The 14,793-nt window shown below is 42.4% G+C and overlaps 1 protein-coding gene across 5 annotated transcripts in view; it reads right to left on the reverse strand.

Moving 5' to 3' along the window:
* FAM13A (family with sequence similarity 13 member A) overlaps positions 1 to 14,793 on the reverse strand; it is a 158,808-nt gene that overhangs the window by 57,533 nt on the left and 86,482 nt on the right. For all 5 annotated transcript variants that reach the window (XM_081959546.1, XM_081959544.1, XM_081959545.1 and 2 more), the window contains one exon: positions 7,063 to 7,104. In XM_081959546.1, coding sequence (XP_081815672.1) covers positions 7,063 to 7,104 — 42 coding nt within the window. The remainder of the gene's footprint in view (positions 1 to 7,062; positions 7,105 to 14,793) is intronic.

A 14,793-nucleotide genomic window follows, 5' to 3' on the forward strand; every position in this document is an offset into this window, starting at 1 on the left:
GGCTACATTTGTTATCAGGAAAACTAATCCAAATAGAAAGTGTAAAGATTTACTTTTGAACATTCCTTCCAATCATTTAGAATTGAATGCAACGCCTATACAAATAAAAGTGCAAAAGTATGAATTTTTATTGAAACTGGGCAAACTGCAGATCAGAAAGAATGCCCAATAATTTTTTATTGCTACATTCTTATGAGCATAACACAATACTTCCCAACCAGGCAAAACGAATCGTGTGATTGGGCTATTTTCCTATAACTGAGCTATAAAAATAAATAAAAGATTTCTGCAAGCTGTTTTCACTAGATTACGTGGAGGGAAGTATCAACTGCAATACCTCAGCTACTTAAGAACTGAATGATGATGAAAGAGAAAATCTGGAATTCCACATTTGACAACTACTGGTTCCAGAGTCACTTATTTGAGATGGGCTGACATATAAATAAAATAAGCAGGAGGTATGACAGGAAGCCACATTCTGATTGTGAAATAGAAACAGGAGTGAAAAAAATCAAGCAAATGAACACTATTCTCTAAAGAGAAAGGAAGAACTAAAAGAGAAAGCCATAGTGCAAAAAGAAAAGAAAGTAGAAGAAAACATAAACAAGTGACTCTGATCTTCTTTACAGCTGTTATAAGTACAACTGTAGATTTTGCTCCTTCTTTAACGATACCACACTACTCTCTTCTTTTTATAATCTATCCTATCTAGTTTATAATCTATCCTATCTCCATTGCTCTTAAATTCATTTTTTCTCGTTCTGTGCAAAAAGTTCATAACGGGAGACTACATCTGTCTCCAGGATGGAGTTCACAGGTAAAGAAACTGATGGAGTGCAGATTTAAAGTAAAGGACAAGGAGGGTAAACTTAAATATGAGATTTGCCCTATCTTTAGGCTCGGGCAGAGTGAAGCGGTCAATTTAGGCTACGTATGTTGGGAGGCCTTAGGTGGCCTCCCTTCCTTGGAATCAGTGCAAACTGTTCGGTCATTGCCAAGTCCTCAGAAGATTCAATGGTCAGTCCAGTTGTCTTTTGTTATGTAATGTTTTATAAATGGGCATGGGGGCAGCTTCATGCAACAAGATGTCTCAGGTCCGTACTGTTTTTTCTCTTACACTATTTCTCCAGTCTAAAATGCATCCTTCTGAAAAGAGGTTTTGTCAGGGAACTGTGCAACTGGTGTCCAAATTAAGTCAGAGACACAAACATGTAGTTTTATATAAATATATTTTACATCTAAATATACACCAAAGAAAATTGTCAGGCAAACAGCAGCATCAGGTAAAACTCGCGGCGTCACGTTGCCGTCATGTGACGTTTCACATTTTTCCCCTTCGCAGAGCTGGGGTGGGTGTGGTGCGAATGTGACGCATCTGGCTCACCAGTTTGACACCCCTGAGGTAAATCACAGAGCATACAGGACACAGAGAAGAAAAAAAGACAGGAAAGAAAGGGAAAGTCCCCCCTCCACACTCACAGCAACCAATCACAGCGCAGATTACCTCACGCAGGAGCCGGTAGTCCACCAATCAACCATAACTATGTGTTCTGGCTCAATTGCTCAACCCCACTGCTCCAACTACTAAATTTAAATATCTTAACAAGCTTCATTTCAAAATAACCTGTTTCTTTCCAGCAAGAAATAAACCCAGGGCTCATATTAGTAATGTCTTATGTAACTGACACACTATCTTTCTGATGTAGTTCCAAGGCGGATTACTTTTAAAACAGCAAATATACAAAATGCAAATAAGAAACAAGAATCAACCTTCTTGATAACCTATGAAACAGAGTAATAGCTGCTATGTATTGAGAGACTGGCAACAGATCGTCACTTTCATCACTTTTTCTCTCTCTTTTGGATCCTTCTACTTCTCATGGTAAAGGTATTGGAAGGAGACATTTCCACGGAGCCCTTGCTAGAGTTGAAGAGTGCGGTTTAAATTGCATAGCAAGTAAATAAACTTTTCAGTGCGGCCTCAGAGAAACATATCTGATATCTGCTATCAAATGTATTACCATAGTGATAGCCTTCTACTTGATGGGCTTCCTGGCCTGATTCAACAAATTCATGGAGAATAAGACCACCAATGGCTACTATTCAATATTACTGTACTATCTATTGCCATGATGATGAGCCTATGGCACGTGTGCCGGAAGTGGAACACAGAGCCATTTCTCTGGGCATGCGGAGCCGTCACCGGTTGCTCTTCTGGGTCCTGCTGTGCCGGCCAGCTGGTCTTCACACCCGGAAGAGCGCCAGAAACCAAAAGAGCAGCCACCCGGTGCGCATGCGTGCGCTAGGAAGATGATCTTCCGGTTTCCAGAAGTGCCAGAAATGTTCTCATACGCTCCTGTTTCGGCAGTCGGTGCCGAATAGGTTAGCCCTCACTGATCTATTACCTCTGGATAGGAGACAGTGTGTGTCTGGATAACACCACTTGCAAAGGAACATGTGGTGAAGAATGTTACTGAAGTCGACGTGCAGCCTGTGAATTTTTAGTTGGATAATTGTCTGGGATGTAGCCAGCATTTTTCCTCATAAACAAGAAATGGTTGCATCAAAGGACTCACCTCTATGTTATTTAAACAATTTCTTTGGCATTGGATGGCTTAATAAAAATTAACCTATTGCCAAATTCTACCTGTCCCATTGCCATAAAGCATCTGTGCGAAGGGCAACACTGAATACAACTTTTCTTCAGCCCGACATTTTATCAGGGCAAGCAAAACATTTTCTACCTGGGCTCCGCCTGGATTAAATTCATACTCTATTGACACTTGACGTTCATGTTCTGTTTTGAAATATGCCCGGTGTGGTGCCAGCAGTGTTAACCTGATCACGTGAAAGACAAGGCACAGAACATTTTTCATACACAAATATTGAAGTTGCTTCTGGTAGACAGCTCCAAGCGCAAATAAATCACCCTTCTTCCACTGTTAGCCATCAGTAGAATTATAATTCATGCCAGCAGAGAGGGCCTTCTTTGGATTTTGTTGGTCAAAGAATTCTGACAACTGGGATAGAGAAGAGGAGCCTTCTCTTACCCTCCAACCTAAGATTGGCCCTCACCCTCCTATCCTGCCAGAAGAGTCGGAAAACCTGACTTTGTGGTTGGCTTGTGAATCCAATGTTGGAGTATTATACTGGAGATGGCTGCTGCATTGACAGCAGACTCCACCTGCCTTCCGTGCTCTTTGCTCTTCACCTGTCCATCTTTTTGTTATCATATTGGTGTATCGTTGTGTTCTTTTTCATGGCTTGTTTTATTGCTCTATTATTTTACTTTTGTTCGGTTTATACTCTTTTCATTTCTTCCTTTTTATTGTTGTAAAGCAGGGGTGTTGTCAAGTTGGCAGCCCATGGGCCGGAGGCGTCATATGCAGGCCACGCCCACTTCAGCTTCGTGAAGGGAGAAAACATCGTGATACTGTACGTCACATGATGGCAACATGATGCAGCGAGTAAGACACCGGTGCTGTAAGCTGCCTAGAGTAGTCCCGGAGATAGGCAAATAAATTTACATTTAACAAATGCACTTTTCATGTTGTAACTTTCCATGTGACGTTGCAGTTTGCTGTGTCCATATCCTACTGTCTTCTGACTGTACCAGAATCCTTAATACGGTAATACTCTTCAGTCTTTAAGATGTAAAACAACTACAATTAGTGGACCTTAATAAGATGGTTTGCAGTGGTGTCATTTCTTCTGTCATGTATTTTATTTTTTCAATCATTCCTATTAGGTAAAAGTAGTACACTTCCCCAAATGTTGTATCTAACAGGATTAATAATGGAAACATAATTACATTTTTGCATTACTGCAATGTTTCTGATGAGGGGTTGGTTTCCTGTCACTGTTTTTCTATGGTGATTAGTGATACTCAAATGTCTTTTTAAAAAGTTACCATAACAGCAGGGGTGCAATTCAGCTGTTCTATCCGGTTCAATTTCAATTTCAATTTTATTTGATTTCTAGACCGCCCCCTCTCCCCGAAGGGACTCGGGGCGGTGTACAGGCACCACATTAAAAAACCATATACATAATAAATACCCTTAAAATCAAATTAAACCTTAAACCCTGTACAAATTGGTAAAAATTAAAACTCGGCCTAAAACCAACCCATAGAATTTAAAAATGCAGACTTGAGGTGGGTTCAGGTGAACCAGTGGTGGGATACGACCGGTATGCCCCAGTACGGGCATACTGGTGCCTGCTGGGAGCACCAGGTACCGTTCCGGTACGGTGCTCCAGAGGGGCCACCCACCCACCCATTCTTCTTACCTCTATTTGAGCCGACTGGGGCATTTGCGCAGACACACAGGGTATATGGCACCTGCACGATGCTCTGCCGAGCAGCTGGAGCATTGTGGGCAGTGGTAGACGCCCGGCCCTGTTGCAGCGTACCGGTTGCAACGCGAGCCGGAACCCACCACTGAGGTGAACCAGTAGCAGTGGCTGCAGGAGGCTCTGCCCACCTGTCTGGGGATAATCATGTCCCTTTTTTGACTCTCTTGGCATGTGTGGAAGGTCCAAATGTGACTGCGCACACTTACATTTGCAAACCGGTAGCAAAGGTAAGTTGATTTAACCCCTGCACAACAGGTATACAGAACTATATAAGCCATGATATCAATATATCCAAACTGAAGAAGCATGTATTTTGGTACTGTATGTAAATGTCCAGAAAAATGTTTAAAGCATTTTTAAGGGATGCTTAACATGGACAATCCTGTGCTATCTATCATACTGTCCACTGAAAATGCTGTTATAAGTGCTTCTCTGCAATGCGCTCACTTATCCTATTTAGCATGCCCATTATAAAGTGTCTCTGCAAAGATTTCATTTTGCAATTTTGGGATGGACTGTTATGACCTTCTCAAAAAGCATTTCCAAGCAATGCAGGGGATACCTAAGATTAATCTTTAGGACTAATGTAACCCAGATACCATCTTGTCACCGAAGACTTCACTGAACGATCTGCTTGCTCTTTGACTGAGTGACGTTCTTATTAACAATTTCAGCCTGTTGTTGGGCAAACTTTTCTCATAAAGGGACAAACTAACCCAGGAGCTGGAAAAGAAGCAGGACAGAATTCTCCAACGTGTTGGACTACCATTATCTCATTTGAGCATGGCCAAAGAGTTGTTGGAGTTACAGTCCGAACATCTGGAATGGATTTGCTGAGGAAGACTGCAAGAGGCCAACCAAATGGTTGGCTAACAAGAAGGCTTCAATCAGGTTTAATTCCATAAACAACCAGGTATGGTGAAGCTGAGCACTTGACTAGAAGAGGAAGACATGAAACTGGGAGGGAAAATCTGCAGATTTGTGAAAAGTATGTACAGCCCAAGTCTCTTAAATTTGGCTCGATAATTTAATTAACTGAGAGGTTCTTGTCTCGACAAGGATAGAGAAAAATACATGCAAATCTAAATCTAAAAGGAATTCCAAAGGAAGCAAATTTGCAGCCATACTGTACTTAATAGTGTTGTTTACTCAGCGTGTTTGGGTGGGGAACAAGGGAATACAACAGGAACACTTTCAAGCCCCTGTGCTCCTCAAAAACTCTGCAACATTTGCAGCACAGATTTTACAAGGGAAGGGGGAGAATATATACACAATGTTCCCGCTAATTGGCAAGCTTGAGGCATTGTGAGGTCCTTGGAATCCGGACAAGTCTCTACTGCATCCACCCAGTATGTTACATAACTGTCTGCTCTCAATCACTGTACTTTGTGTACTGCATAAGTTGCAGCCCACATCCTTCATATGTTTACATTCGTTGCTCTGTTGTTATATCACACAAATAAAGTCTACAGTGAGTTGGATTTGGGCGTTAGGAAGTTCACAAAACAATAAGGGGAACAAAGGAAAATAAACAGCTGCCGGGCACTGTGGTTATCTGGGTTGCAAAGGTCTATAAGACCAGCAGGTGACAGGGAAAGCAACTTGCTTTTTGCTGCCATCTATCGGTCAGCTGGTTTTTTGCAAGCCAGAACAGCAGCTCTAAACAAAACAGATGCTGGCACAAGAAATACCCAAGCCATTCCTCTTTAATTTTTGTAATGAGGTTACAAAGGCAAAGGCTGGAAATCCCTTAAATATGAACATCCACTTCTCATCACAAGAACATAAAAGGGGTGAAGTATCAATCACTGGCCAACCTTCATTCTCTCTTCCTGCCAAACTTAATCCTCCTAGCAATCTAGCCCAAAGCCACAGATTTCTATTCTTAAACACCAATAATGGAATGAAGTTAAATTAAACTAAGATATCCTTATATGGTCCTTGTTGTTGTTAATTGTGAAGTCGTATCCGACCCATTGTGACTCCATGGACAACATTCCTCCAGGCCTTCCTGTCCTCTCCTCTGGAGTCAGTGGTGGGTTCTGGCTGATATGGTTGTACCGGTAGTAGCCAGGAGCAGCTGACAGCGTACCAGTACGGTGGCCGGTTTAGCCCACCTGGCCACCCACGTTCTAGACCTGTTTTTAACGCAACTGACCAATTGCGCATGCACGCACAGCATGCGGCATCTGGACAACCTCCAACAAGCAGCTGGGTGTCGCGGGGGCAGTGTAGTGCTCATGCGTGCGCAGCCTGTGCACAAACAGGACACCCAGCCCCGTGAGCAGCGTACTGGTAGCGACAGGGAGAGGAACCCACCACTTTCTGGAGTCCAATTAAGCTCACGCCTACTGCTTCGGTGATTCCATCCAGCCACCTCTTTCTCTGTCATCCCCTTCTTCTTTTGCCCTCAAGTTTTCCCAGCATTAGGCATTAATAACAACCAACACCACCAGCATCAACGTTTTCCACTGTGGTCCTATCAATAAACTACTATGAAGAAACCAAGGCTTATTGCAGGGCAAATGCAGTTTTCATGTTGTGGGTGGATATTTATCTATTGTAGATCTATAGTTTCTCTTAAGTCATTCTCTAGGAAGGAAATGTTTTTGGGCAAAACCTTTGCAAATGGCTAGGAATTGTCCTCTTCAGTTTTTTCTCATGAATCAATCTTCCAAACACAGTATAAATTTAATTATATATACGTACCTCAGATAGAATGGTGATAAAGGCCTTTCATCCTCTTGGGAGCTAAAAACAAAACAAAACATCTTTGTCAGTAGCATGTTCATTTCTATTTCTTTTTCTTAACAGCTTGTTAAGACAGAGGAGCAAATTAAACCTCAAATATCTGCAATGGAAGAACGGATGCTGAAATTAATGGAGCTGGCACAGATAGCAGAAGTGGCTGCTTTCATTAAAAAGACTATTTTTGTCTAACTTTGTTTCTACTTATAAACCACTTTCGAATTTTTAGCTCGAAACTGAAAGAACTGAAACTTTAAACCTGGGATTTTATGATTAGATTTGTTTATGATTACAGAAATACTGTGTGCTATGGTTTATTCCAGTTCAGGGTCACTGTATATTATACGAGATGGATAACTTTCCTCCATCAATCTATATCTTAAAAATTGCAATTCCATTGCAAGGAAAATTATAAATGCTGCCACATAAAGAAACCCACCGAGCTTAAAATGCTATTATTCAGCTGCTGACTGCGTTCAGGTATATTTTTTCTTTTATTTCTGCTCCAGTAGCTACAATAACTTCTAAAGAGAGATGCTCTGTTTCATTTTTCCATCTCTACCTCCTGTATCAATCTGCTAGCAGTAAAAAAAAAGAAAAGAAATACAGACACTTATGATGGGTTATTTCCATTGTTGGCGATTTATACAATAATACAATACAATAGTAGAGTTGGAAGGGACCTTGGAGGTCTTCTAGTCCAACCCCCTGCCTAGGCAGGAAACCCTATACCGTTTCAGACAGATGGCTATCCAACATCTTCTTTCTCTAGCCTTTGATGGATATGAGCTTTGCTGGTTTGTTCAACACTCAATGATTAGCCACAAGGACATCTTATCAATGCCCACGCCAAAACTTATTAAAATTAAGGAGATTCCTGCTATATAAATGGCTTGTTAACAAGCTGACTGCCTCTTCTGACAGAACTGTGAAAGTGATCCTAACACCTGCTACGAAAAAGTGAGTTTTTAAGGAACAACTTAAAGCAGCTGTCCACAGGCCTTCCTAAAATGAGTTTCAGTATAAGGCCAACAACAGAAAAGAGATAGGAGACGCTTAATGGAAGATTTTTTTGATAGCTTAAGGTGCTGAATCTGGGGGGGGGGGGATGCTCACAGAAAGATCGTTACTAGTGAGCTAAGTGTAAAAATTATATGCTGCAAAAATGTTTTCAAGCCACATGGAACTGTTCATGGGTCAGCTTTGCCATTACGGCTAAAGGTAAAAGTAAAGTTTCCCTCTGTCTAGTCGTATCTAACTCTAGGGACGGTGTTCATCTCTGCTTCTTAGCCGAGAGAGACAGCATTGTCTGATGACACTTCCATGATCATGTGGCCAGCATGATAATACACCAAGGTGCGCAGAACACTGTTACCTTCCCACTGAAATGGTACCTATTTATCTACTTGCATTTGCATGCTTTCGAACTGCTAGGTGGACAGGAGCTGCGCCACATAACCAGTGATGGATTTAAATTTTTTTTACTGTGGGCGTGACTTTGTGGGTATGGTATGGTTTTGTGGGTGTGGCAGGGGAAGGTTACTGCAAAATCCCCATTCCCTCCCCACCCCACTAACCTGCTTTCCAGCTCCATTCTCCTGTTCAGGGCAACAAAAAAAGATCAGCTGGGAGGCAGCAGGGACGGGGTCACCCTATTTGCTGGTTTTCCGAACTACTCAAAATTTCTGCTACTGATTCTCCAGAACTGGTCAGAACTGGCTGAATACCACCTCTGCACGTAACGGGAACTCATCTCCTCATTAGGCACTCAGGTATTGAACCCAAGATGTCAGCTTTCCAGCTCACAAGCTCAGCATGTTTAACTACTGAACCATCACGTCTCCTGTCATTACTGCTACAAGGATCCTAATTATACTTAACGCTGGATTTCAAGTTAAAGATTTGCTTCCACGACTTGTTAAGCTTCAGACTATTTCACCTCTCAGTTTGACATTCTGTTACCCTAATGCTACAGCAAAGTAACTTCCATTCATTTCTTCCAAGAAATCCTAAGGTTGTGTGTGAGCTTCTAGAACTGTTAAATATTGACTTAACTATAAGGATGGATAATCCATATGGTCTACAAAAGACTTCTAAGGGCAGAAAGTTCAAAGCCTCCTCGCCAAGACCAGTGGCGTAGCGTAGGGGGTGCAGGGGGGGCCGGCCGCACCAGGCGCAACATCTGGGGGGGGCGCGCTCGCACTCGCAGCTCTCTGCCCCTGCCTGGCTCACTCACTCTCTCTCACCGCAGTGCTGGCTGTGCGAATCCGATCCGAGCCGCCGGGTCGCCGCCCACTGTGGAGGGGGTGTGTGTGCCAGCAGTGGCGTAGCGTGGGGGGTGCAGGGGGGGGCGGCCGCATTGAAAGGGGGCACGCTGGTCATTCTGCATTGAAAGGGGGCACGCGGGTTAGGGGGCGCAAATTACTTGCCTTGCCCCGAGTGCTGACAACCCACGCTACGCCACTGGCCAAGACCAAGGTTTAAAAAGGGATCTGCTACCAGATTCACATATTTGTACAGTTTCCAGAAGAGTTTATGGACCATGACACCCTGATTAAATATTTGGGTACTGAAAATCAATCGCTTTTGGTTGCTGTGCTATATTTAATTCTTTATACTTTGACCTTAGATTAAAAATTCCAGATAAAAGCGATTTCCAGGAACACAGAGAAAATAAAATAAAGAAAAACACTACTGACAAGTGGCCATGAATTGTCCAAATTTCTACATGCAGAATGGGCACATCAGCTTGCAGATGGGGGGGGGGGGGGGGAGAACAACTGTCATTTTTGTTATTCCCCAGATGAACACAAACTTTGTGCAATCAGTTGTTTGCCAGATGTCCTGCTTCCTTATTTGCATCGATTCTTAAGACAAAACATTTAAAACTAAGATCGCCTCCTAGCAAGCTGAAGTAGCACATATTCATGCTATTGCACATATAAACCATTTCTAGGCATCATCTACACACCAAAACACAAACTACTTTCTTAGGTCTTAAGGCTGTCAGGATCTATGCTGTTTTTCCCTGTAGGCTTGAGCTGCATTGCTACTTTTGCACATCAGGTTAAAAGCGAGCGTGTTGATGTTTGCTTAATCTGAAGGCAAACTTTGTTTTGTTGATCTTATTTTCTCCTTATCAGCTGGATACTCCGGCAAACCTTTTTATAAAACCTTTTTTTGCAAATAGATAATTACTATGCCTGGGCTTTTCCAGAACGACTTAACAGCGAACATTTTCTGAATCCTATCATAGAGGATTTTAGCTGAACAAAAATGAAAGGGTTCTTCTAATAACAGGGATTTTGATTTAACTTTCAAAACACTTTTCAATTATGGGCTTATATAAGTTCTTCCCACTCCCATTTTTCAATCTTAAAAAAAAAAGACTTGCAAATGTAGAGATAGTCCTTGACTTACAGCAGTTCATTTAGTGACCGGTCAAAGTTACAACAGCATTGAAAAAAGTGACTTATGACCGTTTTTCACACTTACAAATTTTGCAGCACCTCCCGTGGTCAAAATTTGGATGCTTAGCAACTGACTCACATTTATGACGGTTGCAGTGTCCCGAGTTCATGTGATCCTCTTTTGCGACCTTCTGACAAGCCAAATCAATGGGGAATCCAGATACACTTAACAACCACCTTACTAACTTATCAACTGCAGTGATTCACTTAGCAACTGCGGCAAGAAAAGCAGTAAAATGGGGCAAAGCTTACTTAACAAATGTCTCACTTAACAACAGAAATTTTGGGCTCAATTGTGGTCATATGTTGAGAACTTCTTGTATTGTCATAAATCAAGGATATACCAAATGTTTTAGAACAGTGTTTCTCAACCTTTAAGATGTGTGGACTTCAACTCCCAGAATTCCCCAGTCTACCAGCATTCTAAGCATTGTTTCTGATGTCTATGGAGATTCTTGGTCATCCAGGTCATGGTTGACCCAAAGGTGCTTTTTCCAGAGCTGAAGAAGCTTCTTGTATGAGAAGTAAAAGATCTTCAATGAAAAACCAGAAAGTCCAGTTGCCTCTTGAAAAAGCACCTTTGGGACATTGTTTCGGATGCTTCATTCTCCAGAGCAACTCAGAAAATCAAGGTATACCCTAGGACAGGGGTCAGCAATCTGCGGCTCTGGAGCCACATGTGGCTCTTTCCTCCCTCTGCTGCGGCTCTGTCACCGGTCAGCGCCACAAATTTGAGAGGAGCTTCTGGTGCGGGGGGGGGGGGGAGAAGCACAGTGCGCCAGGAGAAGACTCTATGGCAAGGGGAGGGTTTTCCAGTTGTCTCCACAATTGATAGGGCTTTCGGTTATGACAGGTAGAGGAAAAAGTACGCCGCGCTAGGAGGAGACTCTATGGTGGGGAAATTGAACTTCCGGTCAGCTCCAGATTTGAACAGGGGGCTTCCGGTTAGGACCTTTGTGGCTCCCGGTGTTTTCTTTTCTGTGAGAAATGGGTCCAAATGGCTGTTTGAGTGTTTAAGTTTGCAGACCTCTGCCCTAGGGCCATGATGGCGAATCTATGGCATGCGTGCCAGAGGTGGCACACAGAGCCCTTTCTGTGGGCACGCGTGCTGTCACCAGATGTGCTTCTGCTTTCTGGTCTTTGCGGGTGCCGGAGCACCGGAAAGTGGCCTGAAAACTGCTGAAAATGCACCCAAAATAACCCCCCCCAATAGCCTGAAAATGGCTGAAAAACAGCCTGAAAATGGCCCCAAAAATTGAATTGGTGGACAATTGGCAAGCAACAACAGAGGAAGTCTGGACTTGACTTCTTAATACAATACATTTCAATAGCAGAGTTGGAAGGGACTTTGGAGGTCTTCTAGTCCAACCCCCTACCTAGGCAGGAAACCCTATACCGTTTCAGACAGATGGCTATCCAACATCTTCTTAAAGACTTCCAGTGTTGGGGGATTCATAACTTATGGAGGCAAGATGTTCCACTGATTAATTGTTCTAACTGTCAGGAAATTTCTCCTCAGTTCTAAGTTGCTTCTCTCCTTGATTAGTTTCCACCCATTGCTTCTTGTTCTACAGTCAGGTGCCTTGGAGAATAGTTTGACTCCCTCTTCTTTGTGGCAGCCCCTGAGATATTGGAACACTGCTAATATCTAATCATATTAATAATAATAACTAATTATATATAATAACTAATATCAGAAGTACAATCAAAAGTTTGCAGACCAACATCTGCCTACAAACCCTACTACGGATACAAAAATGTCTTAACACCATGTTTACGACTTTCTCCTCAAAACTTACACTTGCATATTTATTTGTATCTGCTAATCCTGTTCCCAAGATAATATTGGAACTAGAAGGTCACTCAGTTTAACATTAGTTACTGGATAACTAGACTCCAAGTTATCTAAAAGGTCATAAAAAGCATTCTAATTAAGATAAATGCTTTATTTACGGGAGACCTCAAATCAACTCCTTTTTATCACAAGCCGATGCGCCTAATGTGTTTACGCGGAGAGTCTTGGTTCAGCTTCTGTTGCTTTCCTGGAGAGATGGGTGTTGCTATTCAGCTTCTAGCTTCATTTCTTAAAGAATTACAACCCAAAGGAGAACTGTGGTAGACAACTTGGAAAAGAGACATCTGTTTATTATATGCAGTTTGGCAACCCTCCCTGGATGGGTAAGACAAAAAAAATGGGGTCAAATGAAGGAATGACTGATGCTGTCTTCCAGCCGAGCTGCGCCCTTCTTTTGAATTCAACAGTAGCATGTTAATACAGACCCAACCTTATGTTGCCTAAGAGAGTATGAGTTAGGTTACTAAGCAAGCCGCAAATAGTTACCACAGAACTATTTCTAAAAACCTGGTTGAATGTCAACAGCCTATGGCTATAAGTACTTCAGGAAGAAAGCCAAGATTTTTCTTCAGCGTTGGCAAAAACAAAACAGAACCACCCCACTCCGCTTCCTGATAATACCTTGTTTCCCCCAAAATACGACCTACTCAGAAAGTAAGTCCTAGCTTGATTTTTACATGTGCGCACAATATAAGTCCTACCCCTCAAAACAAGCCCTAATAAAGACCCCGCCCGCTCCAGGGTGCACGGGTAAAAATTAAGCTAGAGTGGGGATGGGGTGGTGGAGGAGCTGCCCTACTACTCACCTTAGGATAGTTGCAGCCAGGCCGCGCATACCTCGGCCCATTTCTTCTGCAGCCAGCAAGGCTTTCCCGAAGGCCTCTGTAGCCGATAACAGAGGTCTGTTATCGAAGGATTCCCTGAAGGCCTCTGACAGTGAAACGTCCGGGGGCGATGCACGCAAGTGAGGTGAATCAGGGGACGACCCCCCCCCAGTGCCTTTTTTGGTGGCAAAAAGAAGTATAAGATGGGGGTCTTATTTTCGAGGAAACATGGTATGTGTTCAAACTTGAGTGCTATTTTCAACAAGACGTAGGTCTGAACAGAGTCTGATAACTATTCCTGTTGGGGTAATGGTGGTGGTTATTTCTTAAGGTAAAGGTTTCCCCTCACCAGTCACGTCTGACTCTTGGGAGTGGTGCTCATCTCTGTTTCTTAGCCAAGGGATCCGGGAGTCTGAAGATGCTTCCGCGGTTATGTGGCCAGCATAATTATAGGTGCACAGAATGCCATTAGCTCCCCACTGAAGTGGTACCTATTTATCCACTCGCATTTGTATGCTTTGTAGCTGCTAGGTCAGCAGGAGCTGCGGTGAGTAATGGGAACTCATCCTGTCATGCGGCATTCGGGTCTCGAACCTAGGATGTCAGCTTTCCAGCTGACAAGCTTAGCATCTTTAACTGCTTAGCCATCATGCCCCTCTTCTTGGGTAACTTCTCGAAATAATTTTGTATTCACCCTAAGTGACCCAGTGAGCTGTTTTTAAATCTATGTTTAAAAAAACCATCTCTATAGATTTGCCATAAGGTCAGTTTTGCTCGGTGGACTAGACTGTGCCATTAATATGTATAACTTTACATTCCTTAAGAGTATATTTCATTTAATTCTATGTAACGTACCTCCAAAGAGACAGCCACGGAATTGTACCACATGCTACAAAGCTGTAGTCCCATCTCTAGCAGGTCACTGCTAATTTGCTACCTTAACTATTTGTTACAGATTTTGAATTAGATTTAATATATGAAGTAGTAATCTTATGCAAGTGGTTTAATTTTCACTAAAGACAGTGAAACTTCATTCTGGATGCTAGTCTCAGATTTTGAGAAATGAGTAGTGATTAGTATTGTCCTATGGGACAATTGTCCTATGGGGGGAAAAAAGCTTTGCAAAATGATAAGTTTACTTTATTACTTAGCACTGCTTTTTTTTTGTCAAAAAGCACTTGAGCCTTGAACTTCCCAGCTGACTAGTTCAGAGTCTTTAACCACCCTGTTGTATGGCATATCTAATGAAATTATTTTTGAAATTCACATTATTTTATCTTTATCATGCCATAAATTTCCATGCCATCCAAACATCAGATTATGAACTTCAAGCTCTAAAAGTCTCTGCTTTCTCAGTGACACCTATGGTTTCATCCAAAACAAAACAGCAGGCAGTAAAATAGAATTGCAAATCCAGTTAACCCAACCCTCCTCCTTCCAAGATTATAGAAAGAAGAGTATTAGAATTAATAAATTCGAATTGTAAGATGGCTGAGATGGGTGCCTATAAAAATCAAATAAATAATGATGTAACGAGAGAGAG

The sequence above is a fragment of the Natrix helvetica genome (genome assembly GCF_964273705.1).
Source record: "Natrix helvetica genome assembly, chromosome: 7".
NCBI lineage: Eukaryota > Metazoa > Chordata > Lepidosauria > Squamata > Natricidae > Natrix > Natrix helvetica.